The following is a 22752-nucleotide window of genomic DNA, read 5'->3' as shown; positions in this document are numbered from 1 at the left end:
AATAGCCCAGACCTATCAACTTTCACGCAGCACATCGAGTAGTTTCAGAACTCAAGGGGCGTCATGAAGATTGCCGTCCAGGTAGGCAATGCACGATCTTAGAGGTCCCTGTCAATGAACATACTGGCTGTCTCGAGTCTATACGCTGACGCAATGCAATGGTGTATGGCTTCGACCTGAACTGGGTATTAGCATCCACAACACGAGAGTGTCTTTGCTTTTATGTGTTGATCAGTGCTTTGGGAGCCCAGAATATTATAGCACAGCATACACGCATGATCTCGCCATTAATGTTAATATTAAGATGAATCAACGATGATGGTGGAGAGACGTTGAAGATCTGGACCCGGGGAGTGGCTGCCGCATGTTTGCAGTGTTTGCGTGAACTGTGGCTCGTGCCCACAGAGGCGGAAGGCCACCTGGATGCTTGACGGGAACTGGAAAGTCGGAGTCCAATTAAGCTGTTGTTGTTCGTTGGGCCGGTCACCTTCGCAGCAATCTCACCTCGTTTTCTATTTCTCATTGCCCATATAATGAGGATTTGATTACGCTCACTCCTCTTACGTACCGAACGATCAATTCCGCCTCCTGAACCCGCGGTCAATTCGGTGTCCCCCTCGTTATTGACCTTGACCCTGACCTGGCGTCTCCCCGCAAGCCGGTTACTTTCTAGACAGAGAGCAAGTTAGAAAGTCCTCTGTCTGCTGCGATCGCTGCCGCCCAGCATCATGAGCTACATGAAGAAGGACGAGGATGCCGACCAGACTATGATCAAGCTGGATCGGACCTCCGTTTTCCAAGATGGTGAGAACCACCCCCGAATCGGAGCTGTACCATGACCCGGATGTTTTGTTGCTGACCGTGTTTCTCCCGTTCCATAGCGAGACTGTTCAATTCATCACCGATATTGCCTCGCCAATGCCGCACGCTACTGACCAAGATCGCGGTCCTCGTATTCACTGGAGAGCAGTTCCCGACGAACGAAGCGACCACTCTTTTTTTCGGCATCTCGAAACTGTTCCAGAACAAGGATCCCTCGTTACGGCAGATGGTCTATCTCATCTTGAAAGAACTCGCAAACACGGCCGAAGATGTCATCATGTCCACTAGCATTATCATGAAGGATACCGCAGTTGGCAGCGATGTACTATACCGAGCTAACGCTATTCGGGCTCTGTGCCGCATTATCGACGTGAGTAAATTGGGTTTACGGGGCTCTTCTCATCTGACAGCTTGATAGGCCACGACCGTACAAGGTATCGAACGATTGATCAAAACAGCTATTGTCGACAAGACCCCTTCGGTATCCTCAGCCGCTCTCGTCTCCTCATACCACCTTCTCCCGATCGCGCGAGACGTTGTCCGAAGATGGCAAAGCGAGACACAGGAAGCGGCTTCGGGCTCTAAGCAATCAACTGGCTTTCTCGGATTTGGTGGCAGTTCCCAGGCACACGCGATTTCGCAGTCAAATTTCATGACTCAGTACCATGCAATTGGGCTTCTATACCAGATGCGCTCGCATGACCGCATGGCTCTTGTTAAGATGGTCCAACAATACGGCGCTGCAGGGGTAGTAAAGAGCCCCGCCGCGCTTGTTCTTCTTGTGCGCCTGGCCGCAAAGCTGGCTGAGGAAGACGCCGGATTAAGGAAACCCATGATGCAGATGCTCGATGGATGGCTCCGACACAAGCACGAGATGGTAAACTTCGAGGCTGCAAAGGCGATCTGCGATATTAGGGACGTCAGTGATGCGGAAGCCTCGCAGGCTGTCCATGTTCTCCAGTTATTCCTCTCTTCGCCCCGTGCTATCACCAAGTTCGCAGCGATCCGCATCCTCCACCGATTCGCGTCGTTCAAGCCTCATGTTGTTAACGTGTGCAACCCCGACATCGAATCATTGATCTCGAATACCAATCGTTCCATCGCCACTTTCGCCATCACCACTCTTTTGAAGACCGGCAATGAGGCTAGCGTTGACCGCCTGATGAAGCAGATCTCGGGATTTATGGCCGATATCACGGACGAATTCAAGATTACGATCGTCGAGGCAATCCGGACCTTGTGCTTGAAGTTCCCCAGCAAGCAGGCCGGTATGCTTTCGTTCCTCAGCAGTATCCTACGGGATGAGGGTGGCTATGAGTTCAAGCGAAGCGTTGTCGAGAGCATGTTTGACCTCATTAAATTTGTCCCCGAGAGCAAAGAAGATGGTATGGAGTTTTCATTTGACCGTAACTTCCAATTAGCTAATTTGTCACAGCCCTTGCCCATCTTTGTGAGTTTATTGAGGACTGCGAATTCACAAAATTGTCTGTTAGGGTTCTGCACCTCCTTGGTGTTGAGGGCCCGAAGACGTCGCAGCCTACGAAGTACATTCGTTACATCTACAACCGAGTGGTCCTCGAAAACGCCATTGTTCGTGCTGCCGCTGTAACGGCACTGGCTAAGTTTGGCGTTGGCCAGAAGGACCCTGAAGTAAAGTCCAGCGTTTCTGTTCTCCTCACGCGGTGCCTTGATGATACCGATGACGAAGTCCGTGACCGAGCTGCTCTCAACCTTCGGTTGATGGCTGAAGAGGATGATATGGCGAATCTGTTCATCAAGAATGGTAAGCTCGTTTTCCCGCTAGATTTATACATTCGCTGACCTAGGTAGAATCGATGTACTCTCTTTCAACCTTTGAGCATCAACTTGTCATGTACGTGACATCCGGCGACAAAGAGACCTTTGCTACGGCATTCGATGTGTCTACGATTCCCGTTGTCTCTCAGGAACAAGCCCTGGCCGAAGAGCGAACCAAGAAGCTTACGAGTGCTACCCCTACACTCAAGGCACCATCTACTGGCCCCCCCAAGGGCGGCAAAGCAAATGGTGTGGCCGAAGCTGCCACCGCCGCTGCCACTCAGAAGTATGCCGAGCAGCTCATGCAAATTCCCGAGCTCAAGGCGTACGGCACATTGCTCAAATCTTCTGTTCCCGTCGAACTCAGCGAGAGCGAAACGGAATACATCGTCACCGCTGTCAAACACATCTTCAAGGAGCACATTGTTTTGCAATATGATGTTAAAAACACTCTTCCGGATACCGTCCTGGAAGACGTTACCGTGGTCGCTACGCCATCCGAGGAGGATATCCTAGAAGAGGAATTCATTGTTCCTGCGCCCAAACTAAACACCAACGAACCTGGAGTCATATATGTCACATTCAAGAAGCTCGAGGGCGAACAAAGTGTCCCCGTTATCTCATTTACAAACAACCTCAAATTCACTAGCAAGGAGATCGACCCTACAACTGGCGAGCCGGAAGACAGCGGATATGAGGATGAATATCAAGTCAACGACCTAGAACTTACAGGCAGCGACTATGTCATCCCCACATTTGCCGGCAGCTTCGACCATGTCTGGGAGCAGACAGGTGCCAACGGCGAGGAAGTCAGCGAGACTCTTCAGCTCAGCAACCTAAAGGGCATCGCAGGTACGTTGATCTAACTCTTTATCCTTGATTCGAACTGACAATTTTATCAGACGCCACCGAACAATTGATATCTACACTCTCACTACAGCCTCTCGAAGGAACCGACGTGGCCCTTAGCAACAGCACACATACTCTCAAATTATTCGGAAAGACAGTATTAGGCGGCCGAGTCGCGGCTCTCATCAAGATGGCCTACTCCACGAAGACTGGAGTCACCACTAAGATTACAGTGCGCGCCGAAGAAGAAGGTGTCGCGCCCGCGGTGATTGCTTCTTTGGCTTAAGCTGGAGGTGGAGCCGGTTGTATTGTGTAGCTTTGACTTTCTCAAGAAGGTATATTCAGGCGATGACGAGTTTGGCATTATGAAATCAGGCTTGCCATATTCGATTTTCTCTACAATTTCCCCCCGTCTATAATGCAGGTGTCGAGTTAGATGCGATCAATGATTTGTGTAGGCGTCTAAACCCATTGCAATGTTCTCCTCTTTCTTCTCTTTCCTTTCTTTATGTTTTGATCATTCTATTATTACCTTGATGATTGATTGCATTTTGGCCAATAAAAGAGTATTTCTTTTTACTGACTTTTGTTACTGGCGTAGCGGCCATTTTTGTTACAAGCTATGCCATATATCCACACTCTCATCTAGTGCAGATGATGTTTCTTGTCTTTCGTATGCACTGCTAAATTTTGGAGTTCCAAACTAAAACAACACAAGTGTTTTTTGTACAGCTGTTATTCCTCAATGAAACAGGATGACGCCTGAGAAAAACCTGCTTCTAGCATCCATCACATAAGGTTGAACCCATCCCTTCTTGAATTTGTCATTTAGACATATCTCATAAAGTCATAAAGCAAGGTATATAGGAGAGAATAATATCGGAGTAACCCGTATACCGCCAACCAGAACGTATAATGGGGAATAATGCTCATCCGAGCACCAGCTGGCGCTTCAGAAATTGTACCCGTTTTGATTTCCGCGTGGGAATAAATCTGAGAGATGAATATGGTCTGCGGAACAAGCACCCCCGGAACTCAGATATAATATACGCCAGGCTGAATGTTCAAAGAGGTTTGTTTAGTGTCCACGACACCAGGTGGGAGAGATTTTCTCAACTCCATGCGATCAAGTAAGAAGTCGTCAACTGCGTCGTCGTCTAACATGCCATCATCGGAGATAAAGACCTCAGCGAACCCCGTGGCATACACATTCGGAAGGCCGAGTTCAAGCGCTTCGATCAAGCTCTTTGTACTGAAATATATTGTCGGATCCTCAGTGGGGTATCCAAATTCAAGCACTTCCAGGGTAGGGATACCAGCGTGGCAGAGCATATCGAAGAACGTGCCATCAACCATGTCACCAGGGACGCTGAGAAAAGATAAGCCTGGTACTAAGATGAGAATAGAGGTTATTGATTCTGGGCTTAGCCGGCGGTTTGAACCAGATATTATGAGACGCTTAAGTGAATTACTTAAGTCCAGGCTGCACATGAAGCTGCTGAGATTCGAAAGAGAAAGGTCATAGCAGTTTTTGATGGTGAGGCTCGTAAGAGACGCCGGCCAGCGGAATGACCGGATGGGTTCGGCGGAGAAGTGGCCGCTGAACTGGACACGGCTAAGATTTGGGGGCCAAGGTATTCCAAACGACTCGGAGTCTGGAACAGAGTTCGACTGGGGGAGGCGAAGGGCTTGTAGATTGGTGAGATTGCTTAGACTCCTTCTGAGGTCTTTGAAGGGAATGGGTGTGGTCACGAGGGAGAGGTCTAGATAACGGAGCTTGGAGCATTTCGTGAGTGACGGCAGGCTGTTGGACGCAAACGAAGCCCTGGGAGCAATAAATACTTCCAAATTCTCCTTGACACGGCCCAACAACCTTGCGGTCAGGCTGGGTGAGCTGTGATGGACGAGGGAGCTCAAATCGAGCTTATGAACGAGGGCGCCGAGATTCCATTTGCTCTTGCGGACCCCGATCGGTGGGCTGATCGTGCTTGTAAATCTCGTAAAGCTGCGGCCGCTATTTATCCGGGGTCTCTCCCAGAGTAAAGTAATTGCGCAGGTATACCATTGCCGCGAGACCAGACAGCAGGCGTGGAGTGTCGATTGGCGGGCCACCTCATCGGCAGCGACCTCGTCCAAAATCTGAACGACAATTTCCGTTGGAAGATGGATTGGTGGCTCGGAGATCATTAGGCAAGGCAAACCGAACTTCCATCATAATCCGTCTATTCGTAGCTGAGCGCGGGATTAGTCGAGCGGAGGAAAATGAGGATTGAGATCGGGATGATATCATTCAGCCTTAGAAAAGGCTCCGGGGAAGCTCCGATGACTGCCCGTTTCCCCTCCCTTCCGATAACAACAGTTTCACTTCTCCAGACTCCTTTCTTATTTTCATCTGTTCAAGCGCCTTGTACGTTCTTTCTCAATCTCATAGATTTGAAATGCGTCCTCACACCCTTTGGCGGCCTTTGAGACTGGTCCAATGCTCTAACTCGCGTTCCTTTCTCCCCGCCAGACCAACTTGCCGGAGCATACGCTACCTTAGTTCTGCAGCACCCCGAGTCCCTGATTTTGCCTTTGCATTTGAGTAAGTTGAGCGGTATAGTGATATAAACTCGTCCGCATCGTGAGTAATTGTTCTATTAACGCCTTCCATAGCATCGACGGTGTCCTTCTTCGATCGTCAACTCCTATCCCCGGAGCGGCTGAATCGTTAGCTCTTCTTAAAAAAGAAGGCATTCCGTTTATCCTTCTGACCAATGGTGGTGGAAAACATGAAACCGAACGCGTTGCTGAAATCAGCGAGAAACTACAAGTTCCATTGGATGCAGACGTGATCATTCAGAGCCATTCACCATTCGCTGAAATGGTGCAGGGAACGAAGACTCAACCCGCTTTGGAGAACAAACGCGTCTTAGTAGTTGGTGGGGATGGAGATGGATGTCGTGCGGTAGCAGAGAGGTACGGGTTCAAAAACGTCGTAACACCTGGCGATATTTTGATGGCCAACCCATCCATCTGGCCCTTTTCCAAGGGGTTCAGCGACTACTACAAGACGTTTACGAGACCCTTGTCTCACACAGGAGAGCCCGGGGATCCAACCAAGGGCCTCAAGATTGACGCTATATTCGTATTCAATGACCCGAGGGACTGGGCGCTGGACGCTCATGTCATCGTTGACCTCTTGCTTTCATCGCAAGGAGTCCTAGGGACTCTATCAGAAAAGAATGGCCGCGCCGATCTTCCCAATCGTGGATATCAGCAGGATGGACAGCCACCGCTTTACTTCTCCAACCCGGATCTCTGGTGGGCTGCTGCTTACAGCCTCCCTCGTCTAGGCCAGGGCGGTTTCCGCGAAGCTTTGGAAGGCACTTGGAGTGCAATCACTGGAGGCTCTAGCAAGGGCGTTGAGCTAAAGAAGACAGTTATTGGTAAGCCGTCGCAAGGAACATACGAGTTCGCGGAGAATCAGCTCCTGCGTAACCGTTCTAGAGCGTTCGGTTTCAAAACAGAAAGATCTTTAAGAAACGTTTACATGGTTGGGGACAACCCCGAATCCGATATTCGTGGAGCCAACTCATACCGAAGTGCTCACAACAGCGAGTGGCATTCTATACTCGTGCGAACTGGCGTTTACATGGGAGGCGAGCCGGCATGGACTCCAAAGACTATTGCTGATAATGTCCAGAAAGCGGTTGAATGGGGCTTGCAGCATTCGAAGTGGCAGGTCAGATAGACTCCACTACTCGCTCGGAAACACCTCATTCCTCGCGAGGTAAACCGCGACACTTTCTTCGACTGCTTGACGTATCTATAGAGAAGAGACGGCAAGCATTATACTCTAGACCCACTGTACTGTAGACTTCATCGCAATGCGATTCTATTCGCAAGCTATGAATTAACATCAAAAATGCTCCAGTGATGGCACATCGAGCAACTGCCCTGCATTTCGTGGCCTGAAGCCCTCTGTGTCTCTTCCTTTCATCTATAGCAAGTCGGTGCCTTAGGCTTTTAAGGATCACGTGGACTGCCCCTCCAATACGGTAGGGCTTAACCCGGCGGGGTGATTTGTTGTCCAAGAGCTGTACGACCGTTTGAGTCAGTCAAAGAGAGCTTAGGCGTCGACGAGTGACTCAAAGGCCGCCACCAGCCAGATATCTAGAATTGTTATCTCTGGGATTCTATTCATTTCAACGTTTTCGAAATCAACATGGCGGATTCCGAATTGCCCACTCGCCCCAAGCCCGAGGAGACTCCCGCTGCGGAGGCTGGTGAGGGCGGAGAAGGCAAGCTCAGCAAGAGTGCGCTGAAGAAGCTTGCGAAGGATAAGGCGAAGGCGGAGAAAGCTGCTCAGCGAGCTGCGCAAGAACAGGCCCAGGCTGCCGCTGCTGAGGCGAACGACACCGCAAAAGATCTATACGGCCCAATTCCTGAGACCGCGGACGTCCTTCCTACCACACAACTCGCCGATATCAATGACGAACATTATGAGAAGGAGATTACGGTCGTGGCTCGTGTGGACAATGCCCGTGCTCAGAGCGCCAAGTTGGCATTCCTGATGCTCCGACAGCAGGGTCTGAAGGTGCAGGCTGTTATTGCTGCGGCGGAACCCATCTCGCGACAGATGGTCAAGTACACTAGTGGCTTGAATGTCAACTCCATTGTCCAGGTCACTGGTATTGTAAAGAAGCCTGGTGTTCCGATTGCCTCCGCCACCCTGAACAACCACGAACTCCACATCCGCAAGATCTACATGATCGCTGAAGCCGCCCAACAACTTCCCATGCAGGTCAAGGATGCGGAGCGACCACTTCCGGAGACCACTGAGGAGGGTTTCCAGGTTGACGCCGATGGTGCGCCCATTGTCACCCTCAAGACCCGTCTTGACAACCGTGTCTTGGATCTTCAGACAGCGACCAGCCAGGCTATTACCTGGATCTCCAGCGGTGTTGCAGAGCTGTTTGCGGAGTACATGATCAAGAGCGGTTCTCGATGGATCTCTACGCCCAAGTTGGTGGGCGCTGCCACAGAGGGTGGCAGTGGTGTTTTCGAGGTCAAGTACTTTAAGAGAAACGCATACCTGGCCCAAAGCCCGCAGCTGTACAAGCAGATGTGTATCGCCGGTGATATGAAGAACGTCTTTGAGATTGCGCCTGTCTTTCGTGCCGAGGAGAGCAACACTCACCGCCACTTGACCGAGGTATGTCCATGCTGGGGAACATATTCTTTCCCAAAAGCTGATTATAAATCCCTTGTTAGTTCACTGGTCTGGATTTTGAGAAGACCTTCAGCTCTCACTACCACGAAGTTCTCGAGTTTGCCGAGGAACTCCTCGTTTTCATCCTTTCTCAGCTCAAGGAGCGATACGCGGACCAGATCGCCATCATCCAGAAGTCATACCCCAAGGCAGGCGACTTCAAGCTCCCCAAGGACGGCAAGGCCCTGCGACTGAACTACATGGACGGTGTGGCGCTTCTTAAGGAGGCCGGTGTCGATGTCTCAGAACAGGAGCGTTTTGAGAACGACTTCACTACTGCTATGGAGAAGCAGCTGGGCCAGATCATCCGTGAGAAGTACGACACTGATTTTTATGTGCTGGACAAGTTCCCCATGGCTGTCCGCCCCTTCTACACCAAGTCCTGCCCCCAGGATTCCCGCTTCTCCAACTCGTATGACTTCTTCATGCGTGGCGAGGAAATCATGTCCGGAGCTCAGCGTATTCACGATGTGAAAGAGCTTGAGGCCTCTATGGTCGCCAAGGGCGTCGATCCCAACCAGGAAGGCTTCGAAGACTACCTGGCAGCCTTCCGCCAGGGATGCCCTCCCCACGCCGGTGGTGGTCTGGGTCTGAACCGTATTGTCATGTTCTTCCTTGGACTGCCAAACATCAGGTTGGCAACTCTGTTCCCTCGTGACCCCCAGCGTCTACGTCCTTAATCGTAAATGCTCGAAACTCGGGAACTAGATAAAAGAATAATGAAAACACGACGATTTACTGTATATATCTTGGCTAGAAAGCTATTGTAGGGAGCATTACAGTTGCTACTTTGCCTATGATTGCTCTTATCTAGGCCCCGCAGATCCGTAGATGGAGCTAGCCTAAATAGAGCTTCTTTAGAGCAGCTCGAGGATCCGGGGTCCTCACTCTTCAACTCACCACAACACCTCCGCCGGTATGTCGCAAAAACGAAATTTCCCCAGCTCAGGCTCAGGATATTCACCATACTCCAAGCGCGCCCGCTCTTCGTACGCAGAAGATGATCAGGACGACGAGGAAACGCAGAACTCGGTAACTCCATACGAGAAACCTCGCAATCACCCCGTCTTCGGGCAGAAAAGCGCCTTTCCCGGTCTCGATACAGCTGATGGCGATGAACTCTTTTATGGACCGGCGGAAGATGGTTTAGAGTATCTGAAAATGGTCCGGTAAGCATTTGCCTGTTACTTCTACCTTTGTTCTTGGGGTTTCATTCTTGTTGCGACGTGCTAGCTAAATTTGCATTCTGGTTCCAGCTAGCTTGCGAATGACGCGAGGTTCGTCTCCCCTATCGCTCTCTTTCTCTTTATACCTGGCATAATTTTGTTGGGATCGCTAACTTGAAAATGCTGTTCTAGTTCCGAAGCCAACTCACTGCCTACGCTTTTCAACGCTCCCGTAGCGATAGAACCACCGGTGGAAACAGCCGCAGTGACAGATGCGTCCAAGGATTACCGCGACCGAAACAAGCAAGACGAAAACGCCAACGACGAAGACGAGAAACCGAGCACCGCGAAGCATGTCGCAGAAGGAATCTTTTCTGATGGCGTATATATTGGCCTTGCGACAACAAAACCCGTCGCCGAGGAGATCTTTACAGACGCCCAAGCAAGCTACTACAACCTGCTTCACCACCGATTCCTTCTCCTACGGTCGATTCTAAAATGCACACCCCCATCTGAAGCCATATCTGCGCTTGATGACTCACACCCCATCAGCTTTCCCCGGACATCGAAGAATGCGCAAAGAGAGTGGAGGCGCCTGTTGCAAGAGGTTGACCCTCAAACAGTACAACTTGCGTGCATGGATATGGATAGCGTTCTGGGAGTGTTGATGATCTTGGCGCGACTCATATCGGAGAATGTACGGAACGGGGATGCGGTTTTGGTTCGACGTATTGGCGCCTGGGCTTGGGGACTCCTAGGAAAGTGTCGGGATTCTGGGCAGTTGGGGGCCCGGGATATTGGAGATATTCGGGAGTTGGGGAAACGTGCTGTGAGAATTCTCAAGAAGGTGAAAGAAGAACAGAGGGAATTGTATGAAGAAGAAGAAGAAGAAGACTATGACTCCGATGATCAGAACACCAAGGACAAGGACGGATCATTGGGCGATAAAGGGGGTGTAGCTGTCGATGCCAACGTTCTTACCGACCCCCAGGACCCCTGTGCGGAGAAGAAATCTGATGCGGAGGGATTGGAGCAGGCGAAAGCGCGACTCGAAGCGCGGATCTCAGCAACCGGGATCGAGCAGTCATCTCGAGAGGAAGGAGAAATACAAGCCCAAGTCGAGTTTGATACGGCGGCTGTTGACGTGAGTACGCAGACTCGAGCAATGCTGGATATGATCATCACCATAATTGGAGAGCATTATGGGCAGCGAGATCTGTTAGAAGCGCGGGAATTATGGACTGAAGGGGAGCCAATGCTTTTCTAACCAAAGAGTCAATAGTACCCCTTCACTTCAATATGATACCTTTGTCCTTTCATATGAAATTGAAGTAGCGAACTAATAGTAATGAGGGCGTTGCGTCATTGTTTGGGCCCGATATGGTTAGCGCAATGAAGCCCTTATCGGCCTTGTCATCTCACAAGTGCAACTCCAACTACAACTCCAGCATCTTCTCCCATCTCTCAGTTCAAGGAGCTTCTGCGAGCTTAGAGAGCAGAATACTCCATGATGGCTCCTCCCCTCGAGATATCCATACCAACAACTACGACCTCAACCACTTCCCCGCCCTTCACAATCTACAACATCACCCTCCGCCTTCCTCTCCGCTCCTTCGCCCTCTCAAAGCGCTACTCCGACTTTGCAACTTTCCACACAACTTTGACGTCCCAAACAAACAGCGCGCCGCCACTGCCTCTCCCACCGAAGTCCTGGCTATCAAATACAGTCTCAAACGCTGACCTCCGCGAATCACGCCGCCAGGGCCTCGAGTCCTACCTCCGCGCCATCAACGAAGATTCGGACTCCCGATGGCGCAACTCACCAGCCTGGCGCGCTTTCCTGAACCTGCCCAGCCTCGGTAGTAACAACCATAGTAACGAGAACATCACCGCATCTTCCGCGCGTCTGCACGCCGCAGCAACAGGACCGGGCCTTCTCAACGGAGAACCCATTTCGGATCCAACGTTATGGCTAGACTGCTACCGAGACTTAAAATCGCAGCTCCATGATGCGAGATTACATCTTACTAGACGGGATCAGGAGACGACGCCTCAACGGCAACATGAGAGCTCGGCGCGGGCGAAGAGCTCTCTTGTGCGTGCGGGTTCGCTGATATCTGCATTGGAGGATGGCCTGAAGCGGATAGCCGATAGTGGAAATGGGAGTGCACAAGGGAACGGGCGGTATACTAGCTCGACCTCGCTCGGGGAAGGCGAGATTCGACGTCGGAAGGACCTCCTGATCAACGCGCGGAAGGAGAAAGATGGATTGGAGGATCTACTGAACGCCATGGCGGCGAAGAGCAGAGTCGACAACGCCATTGCATCGATCAAGGACAAAGAGGCGCTCATTGGGGCAGCGAATAGTGCGGGAGGTGCAGGAGGCAGTGGCAGGAGACCCGCAAGATCGGGAAGGGTGCTTGGGAAGGAGACAGAGCGGACGCGCGAGCTGGACAACCAAGGTGTGTTGCAGTTGCAGCGGGATACGATGCAGCAGCAGGATATGAGTGTGGAGGAGCTGCTGAAGATTGTGAGGAGGCAGAAGGAGCTCGGGATCCAGATCAATGAGGAATTGGAGGTGCAGAATGAGATGTTGCGGATGGTAGATGAGGATGCGACGAGGTATGTTGTCCTTCACCCCACGAACATAATCTGGATCGTTTACTGACCCTGTGCGATACTAGACTTCAGCAGAAGGTTGATATTGGCAAGAAGAGACTGGGGAAAATCTCATAGTCGGTTTGGTTTGTATATTGCTATGCGTGGGTTCTATTCAGCGTGTTTCAGCGCCCAAGGAATGATCTTTTCGAGTATACACAGTCTCTAGTTCTTTAGCGAGTTATGTCTCAGTTACTTTGCCCTGTTGGAGCATTTCCTTCTCATTCTCATTAACAGCAAATGGTATCTAGAACATTTTCACCCAAAAACACTCTTCCCTGCATTACTACTGGGCAGACAGAAACTTCTTCGCCTCCTCCTCCGTAACCTCAGAAAGCTCCGACTCCCGCTGCTCGATCAAGCCTAATTTACTCCTCTTGACAAGCCACCACAGCTCCCTGCGATCACCGCCCAGCTTTTCCTTGAGCAGCGCCTCCTTCAGCTCCGTGATAAACTCATTGTAGTGTCCCGGCTCTTCATAGGATATCAGCTCCTCGCGGACAACGCCCAGTCCTTCCGTGACGCGGTCATAGTTCGCATCCCCCAGGCTATTCCGGATCTGGTCCTCAATAATTGAGCGCATCTGCTTGACGGCGTCCTTCGTTGTTTCGATGGTCTCGGCTTGTGCGAGGGTCTGTTTGAATTCGGGAATTGCGTTGTTCGGCGAGATTCGCACGCGCTTTTCTTGGTGCAGGAGGGCGTCGACGTCTAGACCTGAGAGAGGCTTTTCGGGCTCGCGAGCGCGTTTGCGGCCTTTAGCTTTGGGAGGTACTATTGGATGTTAGCATAAGGCGTTAAGAATTGGTGAACCTAGGCAGGTACCTTTCTTGACGTCGGCTACCTCCATGAGATTTTTGAGATGGCGGTCTGCGTTTTGGAGGAGCTGGTCGGGTTGTTGTGAGAATTGGGTGAGAATTTTTGCTGGGGGTGGGATGGGGTCGCTTGGGTGTATAGCTCGAGAGCGAATCGCCGCATTCACGCGGTGTAGAACAGGTGAGAAGGAGTCTTCAATAGGGAAGGGCGTATCAATCAGATCCCTAGCTTCATTAGTGGTCTGTACATGTTGGAGGGGTTTTTAGGGCAAGTACCCATCTTCATCTGTGTCTTTCAGCTCCATGCTATCTACGTATTTGTCCATGGCATTGAGAAGGTCATCATTTGGGAGATTTCGATGCTGCGTTACCACCTTTCCAGACACGGTGACCACCTTATCAAGAGGTGGGAAGCGGTATGTTCGGACATCCTCGGCAAATGGTAATTGCACTTCGAGGAGACACTCGTATTCTGGCTCAATTGAAGGCGCGAGCAGAACCAGTATGGGAGGTTTGTTCTCTTTTGTGACTAGGCGAGCAACGGCATAGCTCTCTAGTTCAAAGAGGGCATGTATGAATGAGGATAGTGCAAGTGAGGCTTTGTCGTTGGCGCGACTGGAGATAATGATGTGGGTATTAGACAAATGCATATATCGCTCATACTGGAATTTTTGTTAGTTCCGAAAGTCGGTTCGCGGTGTCAAGCTATACATACCCGCTCGCTCTGGATGAATCCGACCAATTCCAGCGCAGCAGTGGTTTCCAGTCTGGTGATATTCTCATCGGTCTCGCTGATGTGGACCGCTGTACGTCCATACTCATACCCTTTAGCCAACTCGTCTCGTTCTATATCAATCTTACCACCAGGGGCGCTCTCATCGTTGACCTGGTACGTCCTCAGGTTCCTCACATTAGTGAGGGAGCTACCATCTTCAGGCTGACTTTCAGGAACGACGGTTGCTGACTCCTGCCCTTCTTCTCCAGAGGCTGTATTTGAGCGCAGGACGAACTGGCTGGCTGTTGGCGGCTTCGCTACCATTGTTCGTGGGTACCGCTCAACAGGAATGCGGACCGCCGTGTCATATTCTTCAGGATTACCTAGTTGTAGGAAACCTTTGAATGATGCAACTGGCCGGACAGCCTTGACTCGAGGGGTTGCCATCTCCTCTACTGCCTGTTCAAGCGTGCCAAACACTCCGTCGCATTGTTCAGAGACAGTCCGCAAAAGAGCCTCATTGGCAGCCTGCAAAATGTTAGAGACAAACCATTTCTGGGAAGACCTTATACCTTGCGCGGATCTTTATCCTCTTCCTTGGTGCCATACTCTGCATCGTCGAAATCGGGCCCTCTACAACCTTTTAGATTCAATCCCAAAAGAAAATGCTAGCATCACTTACAGGATTATCAACTCGATATTATCCTCCTTGACCTTCGAGACAATATCTTCAAGGTTCTCGCTGTTCATTCGTCCCATTCCATTCGTAACGAGGACAATCTTCCGCTTCCACTTTAGTTTCTTACAGTGGGTGATGATCATTTGAATTGCCAATATGAGAGCAGAGATCGCTGCAGCCATCAATATAAGCACGTCTTCAGTATATCCGGGATCATACCGTCGCCTTTGTCGACATTGCTCGGCTTGATTAGTTCGCCCAGTTCCCGAATGTCAGACATAAGAAATCTGAATCGTTGGTCAGCTATGAACACAACACTTTGAACGTAGCGGACGACATACTGCTTGATCTCCGACAGAACAGAAATATGCGAGAAGTGGGATTCATCTCCTAGTTCGTTGTCGGTACCTGTCAATCTCTCAGTATAAGGACCTCTATAACTACCAACATGTCTGACCGTCAGTCTTTAGGCCGATTACGCCCAGCATTGCCATTTTGCGCCCAGTAGCCACCTGGGCTAGTCAGTAAAGCTCATATAACGGAATTTGGGAACCTACAGTGTTCGTGATGCAGTCCCAGATATATTTCATAGCCCATTCGAGATCCGTGATGTCTCGGCCATTGCGGCGCTGGCCCATGGACTTCCCCACGTCCACAATATAGACTGTTGCTTCCTTGTCCGCCATGGTGAAGGTGAGAGGCAAAAATCAAAACACGAACATGGAGACCACAGCGAATTGGCTAATAAAGGACCGCCAAAAGGCAGCAGGCGATGAACAACGCGGAGGCCCAGGCAGACGCGCGATATTTCCCAATTGGGGACAGCTCAAACGCGACGGCACATGACATCATGGAGATGTGTGTGTATAGAAGAAGTGCGTGAGTTTAACCTGCCCTAGTACTGCAGCCCGTGGAAATAGTAGCGTTCCTGCATCTCGGGGCGTGTGGGTTCAAGCTCGGCCCGCAAAGCCTCGGATGGTCCCGCATCGCAATCCATAAATGCGCATCGCATGATACAGCGACTTTTGCCATCAACACTTCCCCTTCACATTCGCATCTCTTGAGCATCGTGCAGCTCCGACTTCAAGATGCTTGACCCCCGCCCTTTTCACATTCTGAGGTTTGTCCTTACCTCAACCGCCCAAGCTTACCACTGACATCTGCATCTCAGCTACGGCACTCTGCTGGGTGTCCAGGTCTACCAGGTAACATACCACATATCACATATAAGTCAAAACCATGCCCTAACAAGAACAGAGCTTCGTCTCCGGCATCATTGCTTTTCGCGCCCTCCCACGCCCCCAGTTCGCCGCCCTCCAAGCCAAAATCTTCCCTACCTACTTCGCCCTACAGACCGCGCTCCCGGTCGTTGTCGCATTGACTGCCTCCCGCGCCGACCAGCCCCTCGGTGTCTCAGGACTCCTAGCGCCAGAGAACAAGTACAGCGTCCTCCTTCCGCTTGCGACGGCATTCGTTACGGGCCTGGTCAACTTTGGCGTCTTGCGCAAGCTTACTGTTGATACGATGCGGGAGCGGAAGCATCAGGGTATGTCTTGCGCATCACTAGAACGTCCCTGATAGGATTAGATGCTGACTGTGGCTGAAGAAACTCGCGACGGCAAGAAGAGCTACGACCCGCCTCCTCATTCCAAGGAGATGATCGCCCTGAACAAGAAGTTCGGCCGTCTCCATGGCTTGTCTAGCTTGGTTAACCTGGTGACCCTTGGCGCCACTATCTTCTATGGTGTTGTGCTGAGCAAGAAGCTTGCGTAGGCGACTTGGAGGACTGCAAATCGGTAGCGCTAACGCAGCCGAAAGATGCATTGTATATATTGTTCATGATCTTTTGGGGGATGTTGGCTGTACCCTAAAACCCCTGCATATATGCTTCAGGATATTTCCTTTAATGGTTTTGCCTAGTGCCAAGGTTCTCCCTTCTGACAAACAAGTCTCTGCGTGCAATTCTTCCTTGTACCCTGGTGAAATAGGCATGGGATTATTCATTGAGTGAGGGATTACGATGACAAGACAAAGCAACCATAACGCCATGGACTCCAATAAAGAACCATCAAAGAACTCACTCGTGCCAACTCAAAGAGCCATAATTCCTTTGTTGTGGGGGACATAAATACACTCACTCAGTCTCTTCCTCCCTATTTCCTTCCTCTCCATAACAGTTTCTAGCAACCAGTTTGACCGAAAACGGCATTGATTCCATTTACGAGATTCCAAATCGTTTCGGAACTCAACTCATCATACTATTGCACAACTCTACATACACATCCACGTTTCACACCACCATGAGCACCGCCCTCCCACTCCAAATCCTCATCGGCCTCTCGGCCGCATACATCATCTGGCCAGGCGGCCCAGACCCCAGGTTCGACCACCGAATGATCGCGTCAGCCTGGTCCTCCCTCTCGAAACTCACATGGGGGAGTTCCTCCCCTTCGACCAACCCGCACTTGTCTGACGCGAAGGATATATATCTGGATGAAGCTATGCCAACCTCAAAAAATCTGGAGACTCAACTTGGCATCGTATACGGGCTCGCGGTTGTACTTTTCGTCTTGTTTGCAGCGCTCGGTTGTCTCTGGATAGGGAGAAAGGTACGGACGATGATTGTCGATGAGCAGGTTCGGCAGAGCATTGAGAAGAATATACCTGGTCCTGTCAAGAAGATGTTCGTTCCCTTGCAGAATGTCTTCGGTCGATTCGTCCAAAAAGGCTTTATCCCAGTCAAGAAAGTCTTCGGTCCAATCATCTTGATACTCTTCAGCCCAATCGGAAAAGTCCTTGCCCTACTCAACGCAATCCTTGACTTCATCCTGGCTATCCCAGAAACAATCAAGAACAAGTATCTCGCGCCGTTCAAGAAGTTGCAAGAAGAAGAGTCCGCCAAGCTGAAAGCCATCCTGGAAGAGCAGCTTGTGCAACTGCGGATCTCGGCCGATGGGCTGAAGACAACCTGTGGTACTCTTGACGAGAGGAACGATCAGATCCAGCAACGGTTGGAAAGGATCGTTAAGCAGATAGAAAGCATCACCGAGTGGCAACGACAGTGTGAGTTCTATTTCATGCGAGAACCGAAGCACGCGAGGGAGAAGAAGGCTGATGAAGCAGCGTAAACATCAAGTCGGTGAAATGAGAAAAGGATGCCGGCCTGCTCCATTCTACCTCAGCAGGCTGCGCGTGCATCCACAAGGAACGATATGCCAGGTTCCACGCAGAGGGTAAAGGGGATATCGAAATCATTATATCGTTCAGAATGTTGTCTGTGGAGGCTCATAAAAAGGCTAAAAGCGAAAATGTTCCGAAGAGAGAGTGTGGGATATTGGATGAGAAGGTATTTTCAAGGGCAGCGTCTTCCTGGGTATACCTTGCGTATTGTTAAAATCTTCGAGGTACGGCCATGGTTGCTTGAGGACTTTCGCCAAAGAAACATCTGCTCAATCCAAGAGGCTCACAGGCTTGAAAGGGAGATCTTTCCCCTCATGTAACAACTTGGTCCTTGTTCGTTAGCAGGACATGCCTTGGCGGGCATGATTATAGTTAATCAATTTCCTTGCGTTGCCACATTCCTGTCAGTGATTGTTTCCCGTAGACGTGTGTATATTCCTGACGTATGAATTTGGTCAAAATATGGGACCTCTACCAGGATTATAACCCAGTCGTTCGTAAAGACTCTTCGATAAGCCGAATGAGAGGGCATAGTAGAGCTCACACATCCTCCTCCTCAACAATATACTTTCGAAACGCAGCCTTTAGCATGTTCATCCGCATTTGAGTGTGTATAAATAACTCCCGGTACATGTCTAGATTTTGCTGAACGACATGTGTCCGTAATCTGGTGCCAGAGCAAACATCCCTCATTTCCAGTTCCATCTGCTTCCGCAGAAAGGGCTTGCTTAGGGACGGGCTGTCTGGGATGCCGGCAAAAACATCATCATAGCCAAGTATCAAGGCAATACCCAGCCGAGTTGGAATGAGTAAGCTTATTGCGTTTCGACCGGTTCCTTGTGGTTGCACGCCAATATATTCACGGTCCTTGATCTTCTTGATATGTTCGGCCATAGTGGCGTCAGTGCCAATTCCGTTAGCATCCATTAGTCCGATGAGCTCTGGCTCTGTCAAGTAATTTGGGGGCGAAGTCTTTCCATCAAACATGTTGGCTTCGGTGGGCTCGAACAGCTCGCCGACCCGGTAATTGGGCAGCTGCTGGGTGCTTTCCCACTTGTCGTAAACATAAACGTTTAGATAATTCCTCTCCAATACGAGTAATCCCCTAGCGTGAAACATTTCGTCTCCGTATTGGATCTCGACATCAGTTGATTGGCCCTTGGCGTCATCTGAACAACAGGCGAGAAACCGTCGGGCGACAAACTCGTATACCTTATGTTCATCCGCGGTTAGTGCGGTGCGGTTAACCCAGCAGACAGGGTGTATAGGCGGATGTGCTTGGTCATTGTGCCGTCCAGCTCGAGGAGTCCTGAAATTACCGTCGAGGAGCCTAAACCATGGGAACGATCAATGGCTGCTAGATATGAACGGTGTGAGTCTCACTAACCCTTGAGCGTACTGTCCCCAGTTCTGGTCTGGTAGTTGTTTCTCAACGAGTTTCTTCAGGTCGATTCCTTTATCAAACTGATCAGTTTCTGTTCGTGGATAGCTAATGAAACCTCTAGTATAGAGGTTTTCTGCAATCTAATAATTGTAAGTAACAGACTTGCTACAGGCGTTTGCACATTGACGCATTACCTTCATGACTTTTGAACTTTCCATGCGAAGATATTTTGTTCCCATCATTTGCAAGTCCACTGTGGTCAATGGTAGGGGCCTCCACTTGCTTGTCGGTTTCTGGTTGACCTTGGTAACCTTGGCCTTTTTGGCCATTAAACAGCGCTCCAGCATCATAGTCACAGCGGCTCTGTCGAAAAGATGAACTCTCTTCCAGAGAAATTTCACCTTGATGTCATCCCGAGAGTGTGTGACTTTGATTCCCCAGAAGTTCTCTGGCTTGAATCGTTTCACTCTTAAAAATCTATCAACCACAAACCCGAGGGTTGGAAACTGGCAGGACCCTTTTTGAAAGGGGGGTGTCAGTTAGGGTTGCGGCTGCAGAGCAGAAAAATGGCATACCATAACTGATAACCCTCTGTGTTAGGGTATCATGGAGGTTCTGTAATTGAAGAGTGAGCAGGCGAGTAAATGCAGCACCTATCCTCAGGTCGAGCTCTATCCTCGCCGCTACTGCATTCGCTTGACGTTCATCAAGCTCAATGAGGGACCTCGCGGCATTCAAGACGTGGCTTCCACTGGGTTAGAAAATCTCATAGAGAAACAGACCGAATTGAACCTACACTCTCTCGGTATTGTTGAACTTGGCTCGTTTGACGATAATCCGGTTGTTGCCGGCCTTTGCCTGGTCGCGCACTTCTGTGCCAATATGCTCCCCTTCTCGATCACAGTCAGTCCAAATGACCAGGTACTGATGATGCCGCGCTTGTTTGATGATGTTGTTTGCAATTGCTTTTTTATCCTGTTTCAAGGTTAGCATCCACCACTGACAGCCAGAACTCAGTCTCACGTACATCGGCCACATCGATTCTAACAGGAGCTTCGAATAGATGGGCTGGTGGGCAAGACGTCCAGCCAGTGTACTGGCGCTCAAAGTCCAAGCCCGTCAAGTGCCCTAGAACGCTGGTCATGGTGACAGAGCTGTTGCCCAACTGGCCCCCGAAATTGAAATCGAAGGTATAATTTTTCACAAATCGGTTTCCGGTAACCGCGCTCTGCCCTGGTCTTAGTCCATATATCACAAACTAGTTTCTTCACTTACAGTTTGCACATGACCTCCAGATAGGTGCTGCGCGACAGCCTTCGCGATTGCAGGCTTTTCAGCCACGCACAGGACTTTGGTGCCCGCCATGACAGTTTGTCAGGCAATTAGTACTACAGGAACTTGGAGCTCCTAATCTGGGAATCATCTCTGCTCCATAATTGGTTGGTCATGGGGGCTGTAGACTTGTAGTTGACTGGTCTGTAGAACGCGAAAACGACGCGGTCACGAGACTCGCCACTTCCAAGCTAGGAAGTAATAGCTCACTTCCAGATTTGGACTGGTGCACCCCGCCTCAGCTCTTAGTGAGATTTAGTGACAGTTGGGCCCAAGGTTGTTTTTTGTTGTGCTTTCACTATTATTCCATTTTCTCTTCACTGCATCTATGACGGTCTGATTATTCTGTAGTCCAGATCCAATACTATATATACCTTGTCTCATGTGGGAATACTTGGAGTTCTCATTTTAAACCAAGTACCCTCACTCCTGATTCTGTTCCGCCATCAAAGACAATGACGCTGCCACTCCCCGAGGTCAAGTCTCTTGCAGACTGTGTCTCGTTCAACCATGCTGTGCGGCCATTCCTGTCGCAAGTTGTTGCGCTCCCAGGACATCTTCAGCCGGCAGTTGTGACGAAGGATGTGAACGCTCTAAAAGACATCTATCTCTCGACCAACCCCTTTGCGAGTGCGCTTGCCTTTACGCTCTTCACTTCCGTCCTATTTATCATCTTCTCCGAGATCAACCGCAACTACTCTCAAGTCGATCGCTTCTGGTCTATCCTACCATCGGTGTTCAATGTTCACTTCGCTGTCTGGGCACGTCTTTCCGGCCTGCGCACTCTTAACTTGGATACGATCGCTGCTATCTCCGTCATCTGGACCGTATGTTTTTCTTCTTCCTCTTAACTCAGCTGAACCCTAACTTATCTAGGTGCGCTTGACCTTCAACTACTGGCGTAGAGGCGGATACAGCATTGGTTCAGAAGACTACCGCTGGTCTATCGTACGCTCTCGTGTCAACAACCGCTTCGTCTTCTTCCTCTTCAACATCACTTTCATCAGCGTGATCCAGCCGCTCCTGCTTCTTCTCCTTACAGCCCCAACCTACAACTTCCTCCTCCTCGCGCGTCTCCCCGGCGGCGAATCCTTCGAGCTCCCCGACCTGATCTTTTCCCGGGTCGCTTTTGTCTTCATCATCATCGAGTTCTTCGCCGACCAGCAGCAATGGAAGTTCCAGAACGCCAAGCACGAATACAACAGCTCCGCCCGCATCCCCGCCAACCTCAAGGACCAGTATGATCCCGAAGACCTGGAACGCGGCTTCGCTGTCAGTGGACTATGGTCGCTTTCCCGCCACCCCAATTTCGCCGCTGAACAGGCCATCTGGCTCACTCTTTACCTGTGGAACGCCTACCGAACTGAGCAATATGTCCAGTGGACGGCCCTGGGAATCATTGGTCTCATGGCCATCTTCCAGGGAAGCGTCCGTCTCACTGAGGAAATCAGCGCCGGCAAGTACCCCGAGTACCAGGAATACCAGGCCCGCGTTGGAAGATTCATTCCTCGCCTGTCCGTCGCGCCTAGGTACAAGGGTAAGAAGAACAAGAAGAAGGCTGTGCAGGACAAGAAGGAGGAATAGATGCGCAGAATCTTGAATCTATCTCTAACCATTTAAATTTCCCCGGTTGGAAATACTAGCTTCACTTCTTTGTCATGGGTGTTGCCCTTTTTTGACCCGTTTTCCATTTATCTTTTCCTTTTGGATTGCAAGGATGGAGTAGATGCTGGCTTGGGTCTGCTTTTTGGTCTGTTTCTGGAGGCATCGGTCTTTTAGATACTTCTTTCGCTTCTAGGACGAACACAGCCGGTATTGTACGCCCATCTTAGTTTAATAAGTACATAGTTCTATCATCTACTACCAAACTATATCGGTTCCTTGCAGTTGAAGTGCAGACCAATTTACAAAGTCAATCATGGAACTACCTACTATTGTACACTAGACCCGACGCTTTAAGAGGCAGAAGTACAGGACGAGGGAGATCGGATGCGTTGGGAGAGAAGTTACCAAAAAGGATGTTGAGTGATTCGGTAACAGCGAGAAATTGAGGACAAAGATAGGTATAGAGGTAATGAGATGAGTCAAAAAAGGAATATGAGGG

General features: G+C 50.3%; 11 protein-coding genes across 11 annotated transcripts; 8 read left to right on the top strand and 3 right to left on the bottom strand.

Annotated features, from left to right (window-relative positions):
• Positions 1–728: 728 nt before the first annotated feature.
• DSM5745_11424 (Coatomer subunit gamma) lies at positions 729–3754 on the top strand (the record flags this gene model as incomplete). The annotated part of the gene is made up of 6 exons (XM_026753440.1): positions 729–804; positions 882–1192; positions 1241–2207; positions 2258–2605; positions 2653–3471; positions 3522–3754. The coding sequence occupies 6 exons, from the start codon at positions 729–731 to the stop codon at positions 3752–3754; spliced, it is 2754 nt and encodes a 917-aa protein (XP_026597946.1).
• Positions 3755–4503: 749 nt separating this feature from the next.
• DSM5745_11423 (F-box protein) lies at positions 4504–5655 on the bottom strand (the record flags this gene model as incomplete). The annotated part of the gene is made up of 1 exon (XM_026753439.1): positions 4504–5655. One exon carries the CDS (start codon positions 5653–5655, stop codon positions 4504–4506), a length of 1152 nt encoding a protein of 383 aa, XP_026597945.1.
• Positions 5656–5906: 251 nt separating this feature from the next.
• DSM5745_11422 (uncharacterized protein) lies at positions 5907–7201 on the top strand (the record flags this gene model as incomplete). The annotated part of the gene is made up of 2 exons (XM_026753438.1): positions 5907–6052; positions 6124–7201. The coding sequence occupies 2 exons, from the start codon at positions 5907–5909 to the stop codon at positions 7199–7201; spliced, it is 1224 nt and encodes a 407-aa protein (XP_026597944.1).
• Positions 7202–7675: 474 nt separating this feature from the next.
• On the top strand, positions 7676–9402 carry DSM5745_11421 (uncharacterized protein; the record flags this gene model as incomplete). The annotated part of the gene is made up of 2 exons (XM_026753437.1): positions 7676–8665; positions 8725–9402. 2 exons carry the CDS (start codon positions 7676–7678, stop codon positions 9400–9402), a joined length of 1668 nt encoding a protein of 555 aa, XP_026597943.1.
• A 238-nt stretch (positions 9403–9640) lies between these two features.
• On the top strand, positions 9641–11155 carry DSM5745_11420 (SIP1 domain-containing protein; the record flags this gene model as incomplete). The annotated part of the gene is made up of 2 exons (XM_026753436.1): positions 9641–9891; positions 10081–11155. The coding sequence occupies 2 exons, from the start codon at positions 9641–9643 to the stop codon at positions 11153–11155; spliced, it is 1326 nt and encodes a 441-aa protein (XP_026597942.1).
• Positions 11156–11398: 243 nt separating this feature from the next.
• On the top strand, positions 11399–12624 carry DSM5745_11419 (Qc-SNARE protein; the record flags this gene model as incomplete). Its single annotated transcript, XM_026753435.1, has 2 exons — positions 11399–12510; positions 12573–12624. The coding sequence occupies 2 exons, from the start codon at positions 11399–11401 to the stop codon at positions 12622–12624; spliced, it is 1164 nt and encodes a 387-aa protein (XP_026597941.1).
• A 208-nt stretch (positions 12625–12832) lies between these two features.
• DSM5745_11418 (ATP-dependent DNA helicase 2 subunit KU80) lies at positions 12833–15438 on the bottom strand (the record flags this gene model as incomplete). Its single annotated transcript, XM_026753434.1, has 10 exons — positions 12833–13317; positions 13369–13583; positions 13635–14020; positions 14074–14601; positions 14646–14706; positions 14756–14924; positions 14972–15039; positions 15094–15160; positions 15210–15264; positions 15310–15438. 10 exons carry the CDS (start codon positions 15436–15438, stop codon positions 12833–12835), a joined length of 2163 nt encoding a protein of 720 aa, XP_026597940.1.
• A 402-nt stretch (positions 15439–15840) lies between these two features.
• Positions 15841–16525, top strand: DSM5745_11417 (DUF4149 domain-containing protein; the record flags this gene model as incomplete). Its single annotated transcript, XM_026753433.1, has 4 exons — positions 15841–15872; positions 15924–15957; positions 16010–16298; positions 16359–16525. 4 exons carry the CDS (start codon positions 15841–15843, stop codon positions 16523–16525), a joined length of 522 nt encoding a protein of 173 aa, XP_026597939.1.
• A 527-nt stretch (positions 16526–17052) lies between these two features.
• On the top strand, positions 17053–17880 carry DSM5745_11416 (uncharacterized protein; the record flags this gene model as incomplete). The annotated part of the gene is made up of 1 exon (XM_026753432.1): positions 17053–17880. The coding sequence occupies one exon, from the start codon at positions 17053–17055 to the stop codon at positions 17878–17880; it is 828 nt and encodes a 275-aa protein (XP_026597938.1).
• Positions 17881–18472: 592 nt separating this feature from the next.
• On the bottom strand, positions 18473–20681 carry DSM5745_11415 (DNA topoisomerase III; the record flags this gene model as incomplete). Its single annotated transcript, XM_026753431.1, has 7 exons — positions 18473–19262; positions 19320–19456; positions 19511–19833; positions 19892–20061; positions 20113–20291; positions 20344–20544; positions 20592–20681. The coding sequence occupies 7 exons, from the start codon at positions 20679–20681 to the stop codon at positions 18473–18475; spliced, it is 1890 nt and encodes a 629-aa protein (XP_026597937.1).
• A 422-nt stretch (positions 20682–21103) lies between these two features.
• Positions 21104–22232, top strand: DSM5745_11414 (uncharacterized protein; the record flags this gene model as incomplete). Its single annotated transcript, XM_026753430.1, has 2 exons — positions 21104–21475; positions 21525–22232. 2 exons carry the CDS (start codon positions 21104–21106, stop codon positions 22230–22232), a joined length of 1080 nt encoding a protein of 359 aa, XP_026597936.1.
• Between the last annotated feature and the right edge of the window lie 520 nt (positions 22233–22752).

This window comes from Aspergillus mulundensis, assembly GCF_003369625.1.
Source record: "Aspergillus mulundensis strain DSM 5745 chromosome Unknown scaffold_26, whole genome shotgun sequence".
Classification (NCBI taxonomy): domain Eukaryota; kingdom Fungi; phylum Ascomycota; class Eurotiomycetes; order Eurotiales; family Aspergillaceae; genus Aspergillus; species Aspergillus mulundensis.
The sequence above is the reverse complement of the archived record's forward strand: the minus strand, read 5'-3'. Positions and strand labels throughout refer to the sequence as shown.